General features: G+C 41.4%; 1 protein-coding gene across 4 annotated transcripts in view; it reads left to right on the top strand.

Annotated features, from left to right (window-relative positions):
* The window catches only part of EBF2 (EBF transcription factor 2), a 193,320-nt gene that overhangs the window by 162,710 nt on the left and 15,241 nt on the right, over positions 1-15,369 (top strand). For all 4 annotated transcript variants that reach the window (XM_073805827.1, XM_073805828.1, XM_073805829.1 and 1 more), the window contains exons 11-14: positions 10,414-10,502; positions 12,057-12,122; positions 12,206-12,383; positions 14,634-14,819. In XM_073805827.1, the coding sequence (XP_073661928.1) occupies positions 10,414-10,502; positions 12,057-12,122; positions 12,206-12,383; positions 14,634-14,819 (519 nt within the window). The remainder of the gene's footprint in view (positions 1-10,413; positions 10,503-12,056; positions 12,123-12,205; positions 12,384-14,633; positions 14,820-15,369) is intronic.

Genomic DNA, 15,369 nt, shown 5'->3' on the forward strand with positions numbered 1-15,369 from the left:
GGGAGGAGAAATGGGAGGCCTAGATGTTTCCACAGCCCTGCCGCCCACATCATACCCTGCACGGCTTCCTCCCCGAGGCTGGGCACGGGCCGTGGGGTCCTGCTTCCACTGAGCCACACTGCACAGGTGTGCACGCTGGATGGCAACTGTTAATAGCTCACCCACTTCACATTTCTTCTTTTTTTTTCTTATAGCATTATCCTGAAAAAAAATCTCATTTAAGAAATGAATCTGATTTTTAGTTAAAAATACCCAATTCGGATATCATAAAGGGGCCCAAGTACCAGTTGTTCCTGGTTTGCACTAGAAACAGGTTGCATGAAGAGCCCTCCTGGTAGCCTGTAGCTTTACTGAAGTTAAAACTCCCACTGCCTGTAAAATTCAGATCCATCATTCAGCTGAGTCTGAGGAATGATGTCTCCGTTGGAGACCCCAGAATAGGGGGCTGTTGTTTCACTAGAGACATCACAGCCTCTTAATGGCCTGGTAGTCTCAGCGATAATATTCTAAATACACATTACAGAGAGCAGAGCATATTCATAACTGCTCCGTGGTGGCATTTAGATTTACCCTTGAAATTTATTTTTAATTTTTACAGTTGTCTCCTTAACCATGTATATTACTCCCTTCTTCAAACAATCTGTCTTGCTGCTGCAGTTTTTCTTGAAACCAAAGCATAATTAAATATTAAATTAATATTTCATTTAAAATTAAATATCAAAGGCTTCCGTCTAATCTTTCTCTTGTGCACTGCTATTTCTCACCTTGTGTTCTCATTCCTGTATCCACAAAGGCAGGTACCACCTCTTAATAATGTGTTCCTCTATTATCTTTGTTCTTTTTTTTTTTTTTTACATTGGTAACACTGAACCTTTGCTACATTGAAACAAATGGATGTAGGGAGAGATTTCAGTGTAGCAAAGGTTAAAGACAACTTAATTCAACAGCCCATGGCCTCAACTCCACCCATCTCCACTTCTCAAGGAAGAATTTTACGGCACCAACTAAGTAATAGTCTTAGAATCATATAATGCAAGAGCTTACAAGGGGTCTTAGAGGCCATTTAGCCCAACCTTTTGTTTTTGCAGAGACATAAACCAAAGTCCACCTGCCCTTGAAGGTGGTGTGATTGGTCAGAGTTAGGAATTAAGGCATCCCAGGAAAAGGCCAGCTTTATCTCCACCACACCATCAGATGCTATGAAACTCTTTAACTTGGGAGCATTATAACGCCAATGGAACATAGCCTTGAATCTTGGACACCTGAGGAGTATGGCAGAAGGTAGATGAATAGATGAGAAAATTGGAAGGGTTGGGAGAGAAAGAGAGGAATGAAAATCATAGCACAAAGAAGGCAGACCTCACAGGAATCAATACGTTAATATCAAAGCACTTTGAAGTCATAGACACTGAGGGAGGAGCAGAATGGAGACATCCTAAAGGTGGCATGAGGGCAGGAGCTAGTCTGTGTGCATGCAGATTCCTCCCCAGGCAAACAAGGCTGTTTTACTCCTTCCTGTCCCGTCAATAGAGAGTAACTGTCTGACCAGAGCCGTACGGAGAGGTGCTCCTCATGCATGTTTTCTCCTCAGCCTGCACATCAAAGTCCATCTTTTGATCTGGCAGTCGCGTTACATAGATTTTAGTTTTCTTGAGCAGGATTCTTTTTCCATTGCTTTCTTTATTCCTGGAGAAGGTTGGAATTTAGAGTTAGGACTGGAGAGATCCTCTAGTTCTGTGGCCTGAACCCGTTAGTGGCCCGTGGTCTCTGTGATAGAAGTGAAGATCCTTTGCTGCAGATAAATGCACATAGCTGCAGACACACAACTAGGCTCGGACTTCTAGACTTTTGTCGGCCTCTTGATGGCCATCCATAGACTCTGCAGTGTCCTAGGCTCCAACTGAAGACTTACTAGTGAGGAATGCTGCAACCCAGGCCAACATCCCAGAGTGGCAGCCTGACAGAACACTCAGATCTCCCTCACCCCATCATCTTCTTGGTCTCCTCTCCAATTTCTGTAAAGGAACTCAATCGGCCCTTGATATTGCCACCTTTTCTGTTGGTCAATGGCAGAAATGACCACCTACCTATAAAGTCAACACTGTCTTTGTTGAGGTTTGACCAGAACTCTAACCAAGAGTCTCCTTTCCATGTTAGCCAGTGTTCCCTCTATTTCTGGGAAACAGAAGTAGAGGCATAAGCTGGGGTAAGCATTATATTCTCTCTGTGACTCCTCTTAAGGAAAAACAATCATGTAGAATTTATCCATCTCACCAACGCTTTGGGAAAATTAATACTGAGCAACAGCCAGCTTTTTTTTTTAAATGAGTGGCTCCCAGTAGATATTTTTAGTTAAATACTATTTACTTATAAAAGGAACCCTTCACACATTGCTTATAGTTTATATCTAGTCGTTGGGTCCGAGATACATAAGTAACCTCATATATTATCCCTGCAATCAAAATAAGAAATGACACGTGAGATCCAAGCTCTCAGGAGAAATATTATGAAATCTCAAGGTATTGATGAAAGTTTTTCCAAGGCTGATCCAAAGGGGATTTAGATTCTGTGGCAGTTGAAATGTGTATTATTAAACTCCTTAAGCAAACCCGAATGACTCCCAGTGGAGGATTAAGACATTCTATGTATAGCAAAGGCGAAATTCTCATGTCTGAGTTTTCTCTATTGAATTCCCCCTTGATTAGCTTCTGTAATATTTAACTTCATGCCATGCCATAATTATTTAATAAAAGGTAAATATAAATTATATTTCAGTGGGGATATGACCTTTTACCTTCATGTTATGTTACTAAAGAAAGACATAGATAAATAGAGCCTATACATTGAAGCATATTTTTAATTTACTGTGTCTTCGCCTTGCCAGCATTTCTCTATGTCCCCGTCAGCCAAGGGGTTGGCAGGACTTCACACCATCCCCGCACTCCACGTGGTAGGAGAGGCTGTAAATTCACACTGATGACGGCAGCTCATGATCTGGTTGGCCCTGAGAGACAGTCTTGGTGCTGGTCTCGGGCACCTCATTAGCTAATTGAGGTTTACTTGGCTCACACCAGGCCTGAAAGGTCAGAGAACACCCAGGGAGAGGGGAGGGGGCAAGTTGGGACTCAAGGTGAGGCCGAACAACTGGTCGGATGCGACGTGAGTTTGGAACCAGAGTAAAAGTTGTCCAATGCAATCCTGATGTTTTGAAGGCTGAACCCTTGAGGGACTGACTGATTTTTCCTCTTACAGTTTGGTGTTGAGTAAACGGTTTGGACTTCATGATTTTTACTTCACAATAGCACTTAAGTGGCATGGTGTGTGTGTGTGTGTGTGTGTGTGTGTGTGTGTGTGTGTGTGTGCGCGCACAGGCACATCCGTGTGATTATTCCCTGTCCATATACATATACATGACGGTGTGTGTGTCACTGTCTTTCTCATCTTGGCTACACACAGAACCCATCCACAGGTTATGCCTGTGAAGTTTGGCCAGAGCCTCCAGAAAACACTCAACATGAGAAATAGATGAGTATGTCTGTTTTGCTTATTCAGTTTAAAACGTGAATTGCTAACCCAGTGTGGTCAGGAGAGTCTGCTATTTCTGACTTAGGTGGGGAGCGAGGAGGGGAGGGAAGACAAGATGAACCAGACGTCACCCTTGTGTCCTGGGGGTTTTCATCTAACAGGGACAACGGTGGGTACCACTGTGTGATAAAGTCTGTGAGAGAGAAAGCCTTATGTGTGCCGATTAGAGCCCAGCTTTAGCAGATTCCTTTGTGAGCAGCAGTAAGGACCCAGGAATAAGGAGGTTAGTGGCGGCTAAGGGTGGACCGCTAGAGCTCTAGTGAGAGGGAGCGAGAACCTGTTACCCATGCAGATGGAAGAGAAGGGCCAAGGACAGTCATGGAGACAGCGGGGACCTTGGGGAGGGTGGCTAGATTCTCTGCCTTATGGGATATTCCCGTACTTTTTGCTCAGCACAGTGTGAGTATACCCATATTTAAAATTTCCATTTTCTGGGCTTCCCTGGTGGTGCAGTGGCTGAGAGTCCGCCTGCCGATGAAGAGGACACGGGTTCGTGCCCTGGTCCGGGAAGATCCCACATGCCGCGGAGCGGCTGGGCCCGTGAGCCATGGCCACTGAGCCTGCGCGTCCGGAGCCTGTGCTCCGCAACGGGAGAGGCCACAACAGTGAGAGGCCCGCGTTACAGCAAAAAAAAAAAAACAAACAAACAAAAAACAAAATTTCCGTTTTCTCCATGTAAGAAAATCAGCATCTTAGGTAATGAAATGGTGCATATTTGAGAAAAGATGAGGCTATGATTGATTTAGACCATTTTTTCACTAAGTCTGCTCACCCCGCAGCGCTGGGACGCTGTTTGTGTTTGCTGATTGATACCAAATGGGGCTTCTCTCACCCTCAGTGTTCTGGGCAGGGCTGCACTCTCTGATCTGTCCTTTGCTAGAAGCTGCAGAGGGAGCCTGGGGAGGGGTGGAAGGGGGTGCAGGGAGTAGGTGAGTGGAAGCAGAGGGTAGCATGGCCACTTTCAACACTCTGCCCTTGGCCAACTCCAGTCCAGTAGCGAAGGACAGAGGGGTAGCCTTTGGCCCGGGGGCTGCTGGCATATCTAGTGGGGACTTGGAATGACATCTCTGGTTCTACAGCAGAAAAGGTGAAGAGCACAGGCCTTGAAATTATAGAATCCAGGGTACAGATCCCACCTTTACTGCCTGGAGGTGCATTTAAAATGGGGATAAACTCCATGTCTTAGGGTTGTAATGAGGATTGAATGAGCTAATGTATGTAAAAGGCGTTAGCATAATGCCTGTAACACAGTAAAACCTTCATTCTAACAGAGATCGTAACAGTTTTCATTATTGAGTATTATAGTCACTAAAAATCCTACTATTAAAGAAAAAGTCTTCAGAAATTGCTGACATTATAGTGCTAAGTGGAGAAAAAAAAAAACAGTTTACGGAATGATTCCAATTATACACACAGCTATTCTTACATGTGTTTCTGGGTAAGATGGTAATCTGAGTACAAGTGTTTAATCGGCCCCCATCCCCAGGATATATTGGAGAATATTTTCAAGAAAACATAAAAATAAGGGAAATCTGGTATTCGTGCGTGAAGCTAGGCTAGTCTCATCAATATGCCAGAAATTTTGTGCCATTGTGCTGATGTGTGCAGATGGGGTTGTGTTGGAGGATGTGTGACATTCCGCTCGTGGGAAAAGAAGAGCTGGGCCAGGAAATAATGGGGGAAACCCTGACAAAACCTCCCAGATCCCTCCCCCAGTGAGAACAAGCGACACAGCAGAAACTAGATCTTGAATGGAAAGAGTACACTCAACAATTCCATGTCCAGAGAAGTTGTCATTAATATGTGAGGAAAACAGAAAGACAGTCTCTTATTTCAAGGGCCCCGACAGAATTCAGTTCTTATTCCTACTGAGGTAAGCTGACTGCTGGAGCACTGATCAGTGAGGAAGGCAAGAAAGGAAAAGTTATGGTACCACAGGACCACTGGTCAGAAGAAAAAGCGATTAAACATATAGTATCTGAATTATTGTTAATATGATGACAAAGCTTAACAGAAACATGAAAGTTAATGTCTTAAAGGGACAGATCATAGAAAATCTAATAATAGGAATATTAGCTGAAGAGGATGAACCATCAACAAAAATGTAGAAGTACAGAGAATGAGGTGGGGAAATTAAGGGTAAGCAACAGTTTTTTTTTATATGTAGAGGGGCTCCATAGACTCAAACAATTAGGAAAAATAAAATACTTTTATAGAAAGCCAGAGGGACTATTTTAAATTAAAATAGGATGTGCATCTTCCTAATCACTAGAGAAAAACATATACATTAAAAACCTATTAGACATACAAGGAACATGTGGAAGGATAAATTTATAGCAGCAATTATGTATAAAAGATGTTAAATAATATGATCAAAAAGATACATTAAATAATACATTGAAAGCATTTCCCGTGGAACACAGACAAGACCAATATGAATTCACAAAAAACTTAATACATTTCAAAAGGCAGATATTCTGCCGGCCACCTTTTTGAATCCAGTGCAATTAATTAGAATAAATAATTAAGAGTTTAATACTCAATCACCTAGAAATTTTAGGATATTCTCTTTGGAACTAAAGGAAGACAAAATTAGAAACAGGACTATTCAGAATGTTGTAACAAAGTTGGTGCGGGGTGAGGGACTGTGTGGAGAGTCATAAATAGAAGAGTAGAAATTTTAAACAAATACTCTATTAGATTCTATGCTAAAACATTTAAAATCTTAATGAAATGCATGATTTCTTGATGGCTCATGGCCATTCAGTGTGAGTAACATGAATACTACTGGGATAGTAGTTGGGGTATCTTGAAAGGGAGGAATCTATGGGTCATCCAGGTGGACATTTCCAGCCAATACTTGGATAAATAAGGCTGAATCTTGGGCAAGCTATCTGAACTGGAAGTAAAGATTTGTCATAGCATGTGGCCTGACATGGGAACCCTGGGGGCACTAATGAGGTTGCTGAGGAAGAATATATAGGCAAGCAGAAGACTGCCTTGGTAACAAGAAGCATCAGACGGACAGAGGAAGCTGAGCAGTCCTCAAAGTAGGTTGCGATTGCCTGAGTGGAGCGGCAGGGGTGAAACAGGGCAGTGTGCATTCAGGAAAACCAGTGAGGGCTTCCCTGGTGGCACAGTGGTTGGGAGTCTGCCTGCCGATGCAGGGCACACGGATTCGTGCGCGGTCCGGGAAGATCCCACATGCCGCGGAGCGGCTGGGCCCGTGAGCCATGGGCGCTGAGCCTGCGCGTCCGGAGCCTGTGCTCCGCTGCGGGAGGGGCCACAACAGTGAGAGGCCCGCGTACCGCAAAAAAAAAAAAAAAAAAAAGAAAGCCAATGAGTTGAAGTATTTCCAGCAGGAGAGTTTTTCCAGTGTCAAATGCTAACTTGAGTTTAAGGTAAGAATGGAAAATTTCCTCTTGGTTTGGCTAAGATGTTATTGGTGACTTTGACAAGAGCAGTTTCACAGGGGTTCTTTCAAACTTTGAGTCAAGAGATAATATCCATGCAATATAAGTTTTATAGTGCATAGGATAAAATATAGAAAGCTTCTCAATTTATTTTTTCAAAGCTGGTATAAAATAAAATTTCAGAAGCCAACAACACCATGCACACTGTCCCAGTTACTAACATGGGCACACAAATCCCCGGCAACAATAATAGTAACAGACGCGTGTTGAGGGCTTAAAATGTGCCAGGCGCTATTCTCAGTAATGTAATTGATTTCATCCTCCCACCAGCAATCATAAGAAAACAGTAACAAATTGTATTCAGAAGTATACTAAGCAAATTATATACCACATCCATGAGTCAAGGATTAATTGTGAAATATTGAGAAATCTACTCTAAAATACAATTTAAATTGGTCCAGGGAGAAAATTCATATGACTCTAATTTCCTAAAATTCTAAGAAGTCCTGATAAAAGCCCTTATCAAAACATGATAAGTAGGGCTTCCCTGGTGGCACAGTGGTTGAGAGTCCGCCTGCCAATGCAGGGGACACGGGTTCGTGCCCCAGTCCGGGAAGATCCCACATGCCGCGGAGCGGCTGGGCCCGTGAGCCATGGCCGCTGAGCCTGAGCGTCCGGAACCACAACAGTGAGAGGCCCACGTACCGCAAACAACAACAACAACAACAAAAACATGATAACTAATATCTATCTCAAATAGCCAACATCACATTTGGTGCTGAAGTGTTAGTGTCATTCCCACTTTAAAGGAAAAAAAGTCATCCTCTTTTCAGACACTTTTTGGGAAGTTTTAGCCAATACAAGAATGGGATTCAGAGAACTAAACAGAATTAATATACTTATCAAAAGGAGACAAAATGATCATCACATATAGATGTTCTGAATGTACAAACCTAAGAATGAACAGAACAAATAAGTACATCTGTCAGGGGTTTGGTTACAAAATAAGAGACAAGTACTATTGGTTAAGATCTTTTACCTGCAAAGAACTGTGCTGGGGGCATGCTACACATTGTTTTGTTTAATTTTGACAGCAAACCCATGAGATGGATTTTAAACAGACGTTCACAGAAGGTAATGGCGGAGCTGGAATTTAAACCCAAGATCTACTTGACTCAAAAGCTGATTCTCTTAATGACTATAGTATATACCACCACACACTCCCCTCACACACACTGCCTGTGCAGACACATAACAACCAAAGTGTTTCTAGGTGCTAGTAAAACTCTTAGAAAATATGATGAGGGAGTAATCATATTCACAATAAAATCAACAAAAAGTGAAATACATAGCAAAAAATGAAAACCAAAAATCTTATTACCTGTACGATGAACAGTACACATTTTACTGGTGGACCTAAAGAATTCGTATATGTATGTATAAGCAACACCCCCCCCCCATGTGTGTGTGTGTGTGTGTGTGTGTGTGTGTGTGAATGTGTGAATGTGTACTTGCCAGATCTTGCAGTTGGGATGGTCTTTCTACCTGTAATACCTAAGGACAGATTTGGACATAATGTTGTAACATGGTGACAGAGTGTTAAAAGTATTAATATGTGAAGTGTTTTTACAAGTAAAAAAAAAAAGGCCTAATTCTCAAAAGAAAAGAGTGCAGAAAGTATTATAAGCAGTTCATAAAAGAAAAAATTAAAATGATCAGCAAGTATAAGAAAAAAATGTCAGCCTCACTGATGAATAAAGAAATGTAAGTTAAAATGACCACATGCCTTGCTGGAGGGAGTATAAATTTATATGTTCTTCTGAGGAGTGGTTTGACAGTATGTGTGAAAGGCCTTAAATATAAATCATAATTTTTTCTCTGGTAATTCTAATTCTTAGAATTTTCCAATCGAAAGAATTAAAGTTATGCACAAAGGATAATTTTTGCTCTGATTTTTATAATAGTGAGAAATTAGGACCACATTAAATGCCAAACATTAGGAAGCCATTTAAATAAATTATAGACCATGTCATGGAAAAATATGCAGGAATTTTAAATAATGTTATAAAAGAATATTTAATGACCTGGGGGAAAATTTGATATATTTTTAAATGGATAAAAAGTAGGTTATGGAATGGTGTGAATAGTATGCTCTGAATAATTTTAAGTATGTGTGTGTGTTTAAATCTTGGAGGATATAAGCAAAAATGTCAACCCAGATCATCTCTAAAATGGTGAGATTATGGATGATTTTATCTTTGCTTCTATATTTAAAAATTTAAATAATTTCTTTAAAGGTGTTGCTTTGAGAGTTCAAATAAAAGAAAAAATATTTATAAAACATATACGCAAAAAGTAAGATTGGGCTTCCCTGGTGGCGCAGTGGTTGAGAGTCCGCCTGCCGATGCAGGGGACGCGGGTTCGTGCCCCGGTCCGGGAAGATCCCACATGCCGCGGAGCGGCTGGGCCCGTGAGCCATGGCCGCTGAGCCTACGCGTCCGGAGCCTGTGCTCCACAACAGGAGAGGCCACGACAGTGAGAGGCCCGCGTACCGGAAAAAAAAAAAAGTAAGATTAAAAAGGAAATACACCCTCCTGTGTTTACTGCTGCCTAATGGGAGTGCAGGTGATTATTATTTTACCCTTTATATCTTTTTTCTTTACTTTGATCGTGTATTAATTTTAAAACCATAAAATATAAGCAACAAAATTTTAAAAAGTAAAGGGGGAGAGGAAAGAAGGATAAAGGAATCAACCCCCAAAACTCTTTAGCACAGTAGAAATGCCAAAATAGGTCCTTCATTCATTCATTCCCTCACTCACTCATTTTACAATTGCTGACACGAAGTGCCTATTATGTGCCAGGCTCTGTCTCCAACAATGAGAACACAGTGGCAAAACAGAATAAGTGTGAATTCTGCTCCTATGGAACTTGGCAGTATCTGGTGAAGCCTGACATGAAGTGAATGTATGTGTAACAAAACATAATTGAAAATTCTGAAAGTCTATTATGCATAAGAAGAGAGTTTTATGAGAATAAACTCACAGAAGGTTTATATATGTATGAACGTAAATATTTAAGAGCATGATTAAGAAAAAGTGATGTTTAGGAGAAGAATTACTAGATGATGAAGGTATACTGGGGAAGGAGGCAAAGAGGGAAGAAGGGAAAAGCATGTAAAGGTACTTTATCGTCTTCCGAAGAAACTGAGATGGGATATGGTTGATTGTGTAATGTTTCTGATTATTTGGGAGTGAGCAGAGAATGATAAGTGTGTGTACTTAAGGCAGAAATGATAAAATAATTATAATAATCCTGAAATTTGGAGACCTTTCTATTACCCATGGCAGACTTAATTAGAAGCTTTGCTTTATGGCCAGTTTATATACTCAAAAAGAAGACTTTTGTTTTTCAGCATTAAATGAACCCACCATAGACTATGGCTTTCAGAGACTGCAGAAAGTCATCCCAAGGCATCCTGGAGATCCTGAGAGATTAGCTAAGGTAAAATGCTTTGGAAAATGATACGTGAAAACCTTCTTGGAGAATTTCAGCAAACTTAGATAAATCTAGCGACTTAAGTCTCTTTAAAATTAAATTAGGCATTGAAATTTGGCTAAGCTGGAGATACAAGATGTGCATAAAATATCTACTAACTGTGAACTATGTTATGGTCAATCTCTGAGGAAGTATGAAATCTGAAAAGTTGGGCCTATGAAACAAACACACTACAATTATTCAGCTTATAAAACATTGCCAACTTTATGAAAATAAATAATTATATAATTGCTTAAAAGTATAAGTTCCCATTCCTTTGTATTTAAACGTAATTTTGTTTACCCGTAATTACAAGGACATAGTAATCCACAATCAAGTATTCACTGAAGGCCTAGTACGTACACAGATATTTAAGGAAGTGAAAAACACATCCATATATAATTTCTATGAAATGTATCTGTTTCAAATGAACTTGCTCACAAAAATTATATAGTGAATCTGGCCCATTATTTTAGCTTTCTTTATTTAAAAATATGTCAGGGCTTCCCTGGTGGCGCAGTGCTTGAGAGTCCGCCTGCCAATGCAGGGGACACGGGTTTGTACCCCGGTCCGGGAAGATCCCACATGCCGCGGAGCGGCTGGGCCCGTGAGCTGTGGCCGCTGAGCCTGCGCGTCCGGAGCCTGTGCTCCGCAATGGGAGAGGCCACAACAGTGAGAGGCCCGCGTACCGCAAAAAAAAAAAAAAAAAAAAAGTCAATTTATTAGGTATTAATTAATGAGAAATTACGGAATTTTAACATTTTATTTACATTTTAAGTACATACATTATAAAATGCCATGTTCTCTTTTCTGTAGTGTGAGTGAAATTCAAGTACAGCAGTTGCTTCTGCATAGCACCTTTGTTTTCCTCTTGGAAAAATCCCCAGCCCCACCATTAAATTAGATGATATCCAGAAAGTAGGTTAATAGCAATTTAAAAGGCTGTTAAAAACAGAAGGTGGAAAAGACAAAATGAGAGGAAAGGGATTACTGATTACTAATTCTCTCTGGTTAAAGTGAACAGGGGGAAATATTACTGAAAGAATTCATCTTTATTAGAGTAAAATTTTGCAGAAGGCATTGCCAGGATAATTTCAGTACTCTGGACAACTCCTTGGCAGGCAGCTAAGCTCAGGTCAATCAATCATTTTGAGACTATTTGGTTAATTAGAATACCAGATTTTTTTAATGGAATGGTCTGTAAGTAGTTTTTAATGGAACTCCCATGACGTTATTAATTTTAGTCAACTTTACCCTTAATTTGGTTGTGTTTTGTTTTGGTAGCCAAGCTATTTGTGGAGCCCTTTTATCGAGAAGTATTTCACATAGATATGCATTTATAGGGGGATTCATACGTGTGATCATATTCTACCTGTCAAACCAAATATAGGACCTCTTGGCTAGTTACTTACACTTTAGGGGGATGCCTGGACTTTCGATTTTTATACGTAATTTTCCTTTGTGTTGGCCATTTTGGGTTTTACCTTTGCTTATATCCTACCCTTTCTTTTCTTTTTCTAGGAAATGCTGTTGAAAAGAGCTGCAGATCTGGTGGAGGCGCTCTATGGGACACCACACAATAACCAGGTTAGGTGCTCCCATTTTGCACTCTCTTGAGTTCAACTCCTATTGCTCGATAAAAACATTCACCTCAACCTGCCACTTTGTAGGACATCATTTTGAAGCGTGCCGCAGATATTGCTGAAGCCCTGTACAGTGTCCCCAGGAATCCCAGCCAGATCCCAGCTCTCTCCAGCTCTCCAGCTCACAGTGGCATGATGGGCATCAATTCTTATGGCAGCCAGCTTGGGGTCAGCATCTCAGAGTCAACACAGGGAAATAATCAAGGTACTACCTTTCTCAGAGTCAAAAGGCAAACATCTTATACATTTAAAAGGCTGGTTCTGCTGGAGTGGAAGGAGTTAAAGCTTGATTCTTATAAGAGTGTGTCCCAGGGCTTCCCTGGTGGCGCAGTGGTTGAGAGTCCACCTGCCATCGCAGGGGACGCGGGTTCGTGCCCCGGTCCGGGAAGATCCCACATGCCGCGGAGCGGCTGGGCCGGTGAGCCATGGCCGCTGAGCCTGCGCGTCCGGAGCCTGTTCTCCGCAATGGGAGAGGCCACAGCAGTGAGAGGCCTGCGTACTGCAAAAACAAACAAAAAAGAGTGTGTCCCAGATAAGCAATGCAGTCATTGGATTATCTCAACATTAGGTGTATTGTTAGACTTTGAGCTCTTTAGGTACCTGGCAGAATCCTTTAACTGGAAACATTTAAGTATTGTGAATTTAGAAGAGTTTAGGCTTACTAAAACTAGATTTACGGGTATTGTTTGAATAAAATCTACACTTCTGCTATTGTGGTCATCAAACTGAATAATGGAAAGGAGCTGAGTTATTGCTATTCTTGTTAATTACACCCAAATTCCTAGTGCCAAGGGTGAATGGCTTAGTTTGGTAACTTCTATTTGTGTATTATCTCATATATATATATATGCAAATGTATACAAATATATAAATACAGCAACACAGTTAACAGTGCTTCTACACGTAAAGCATATTGAGTAAAGGTTTTTGTCATTGAGGTTGATTTTATTAAGGTGCTAAATTTATCATAAATCATGTTTTAAAAGGAGTAAATGTTTCTGCTGATGTACCTCACCTTGGGATAGTTTTATTTCTAATTCTATCATCCATTGCAAGGGAATTCCTCAGTCTCATGCTCAGGGTGAGTTCTTCTTACAGAAAGATGGGTGGGACATATTATTACCTTTTTTTTTTTTCCCCTAAATTTGGGTCATTTCTTAAATAGCTTTAGAGACAGTTATCCTATGTGGTTATTTCAGGATAGATTAGGTGAGGTCTCTGTGCTGGGGTTTCAGAAGTGTGGGGAGGACTCATCCCACTCTGGACTGGATCTCCGTGCATTCAATTGCGGATGCTTCCGAGTCTTTGGTCAAAGAACAGCCCATTTATTTATTTTTTTAACTTATTTTTTTAAATTGAAGTGTAGTTGATTTACAATGTGGCATTAATTTCTGCTGTACAGAAAAATGACTCAGTTATACACATAGGTACATTCTTTTTTATATTCTTTTCCACTATGGTTTATCCCAGGGGATTGGATATAGTTCCATGTGCTCTACAGTAGGACCTTGTTGTTTATCCATTCTAAATGTAACAGTTTGAGTCTATTACCCCCAAACTCCCAACCATCCCTTCCCCTACTTCCCCTCCACCTTGGTAACCACAAGTCTGTTCTCTGTGTCTGTGAGTCTCTTTCTGTTTCCCAGATTGGTTCATTTGTGTCATATTTTAGATTCCACATATAAGTGATATCATATGGTATTTGTCTTTCTCTTTCCAACTTACTTCACTTAGTATGATAAGCTCTGGTGTTATCCATGTTGCTGCAAAGGGCATTATTTCGAAAGAACAGCCCATTTAGATGAACTTATCAATGCATTTTAAACGAAAATGTTCCCCACCCCACCCAGCAGGGCATGGTAACAACTTCAGACTTCTATAGCTGTGATCTTCAGAGTGCTAGTGCCTCTTGAAATGTTATCAGGATGCCTTTTCCCCATCACACCCAGAAAAGATGCTATGTTATGTTAAATTTGGGAAACACTAGGTTAGCAAAGTTAAACCGGTTTGTTCATTCTCCAGGCCCTTCATATACGAATCTTCAATACGCTACGGTACGCACCATCTGCCAAGCTTTATTTGACCACAGAACGCTTTTCTCAGTGATACCCATCAGTATCTCAGAGGGCTCTAGCGTTACATGAAGTAGGATTTGGGAGATGTCACTGCCGTTAGTCATTCACTCCTTGGTGTGAGTTGGAGATGTTGACTGCCAATGGGAAAGAGGAGGAAGGGGGGAATTACAGGGATATGGTTTTGTGCGAGATGGGAAAGAGACAGGAAGGTATAAAAAGTTTGAAGACAAACTGCAGACTTTTCCACTGCAGCCCACAGTCAACTTGGAATTCTATAGACTGGGGGCCATGTGGACCTATGCTGCCATATTTTTGTGTGTGTGTGTGTGTGTGTGTGTGTGTGTGTGTTCATTTATCTGCACTTTCTCTCTGTTGTCCAGGATACATCCGCAACACAAGCAGCATCTCTCCGCGGGGCTACTCTTCCAGCTCTACCCCTCAGCAGTCTAACTACAGCACCTCCAGTAACAGTATGAACGGCTACAGCAACGTCCCTATGGCCAACCTGGGTGTCCCAGGATCTCCAGGATTTCTAAACGGCTCCCCCACAGGCTCCCCTTATGGAAGTAAGTGCCCTGTCCATCCCTCCAGCTCTCCCTGTCTCTCTGTCCCTGGGTTTTACTCTTCAGCCTTTTGAGGGAGAGTAGCATTCCAGCATCTTACTGACTCACGGAGGAGTGGTCCTTCCTGCCTTTTGTACTTTTCCTTGAGTGGACTTGGGCTCATCTGGTTACTCAAAGCTTTTCAAGGGAGAGAAGAGGAGTGAAACGATTCCCTTTTTACAGGGAAACAATAGATGTGGCTTGTGTAGACGAGAGCAAGGAATTAAGATTCCAACTCAGTTAACATTCTGTACACTCTTCATTAGGCACTTTCAGATGTAGTGTTTCATTTACTCTTCACAAGAATTCTCTGAGGTCAGTATAGGCAAGGAAGTTTAGGTGTCCAGCAGTTAACTGACTTGTGCAAGATCAGACAGCTAGAGTGGAGAAGGACAAGAATCTGGACACACAGTTGATGACTCCAGGTTATTCTGTGTAACACACCATCTCCCTTTTCACTTTGTTACATGGCTCTCCCCTCCCTTACGTACCTCCAGAGAGACGGAACTTGACT

Source organism: Tursiops truncatus, chromosome 6, assembly GCF_011762595.2.
Source record: "Tursiops truncatus isolate mTurTru1 chromosome 6, mTurTru1.mat.Y, whole genome shotgun sequence".
NCBI lineage: Eukaryota > Metazoa > Chordata > Mammalia > Artiodactyla > Delphinidae > Tursiops > Tursiops truncatus.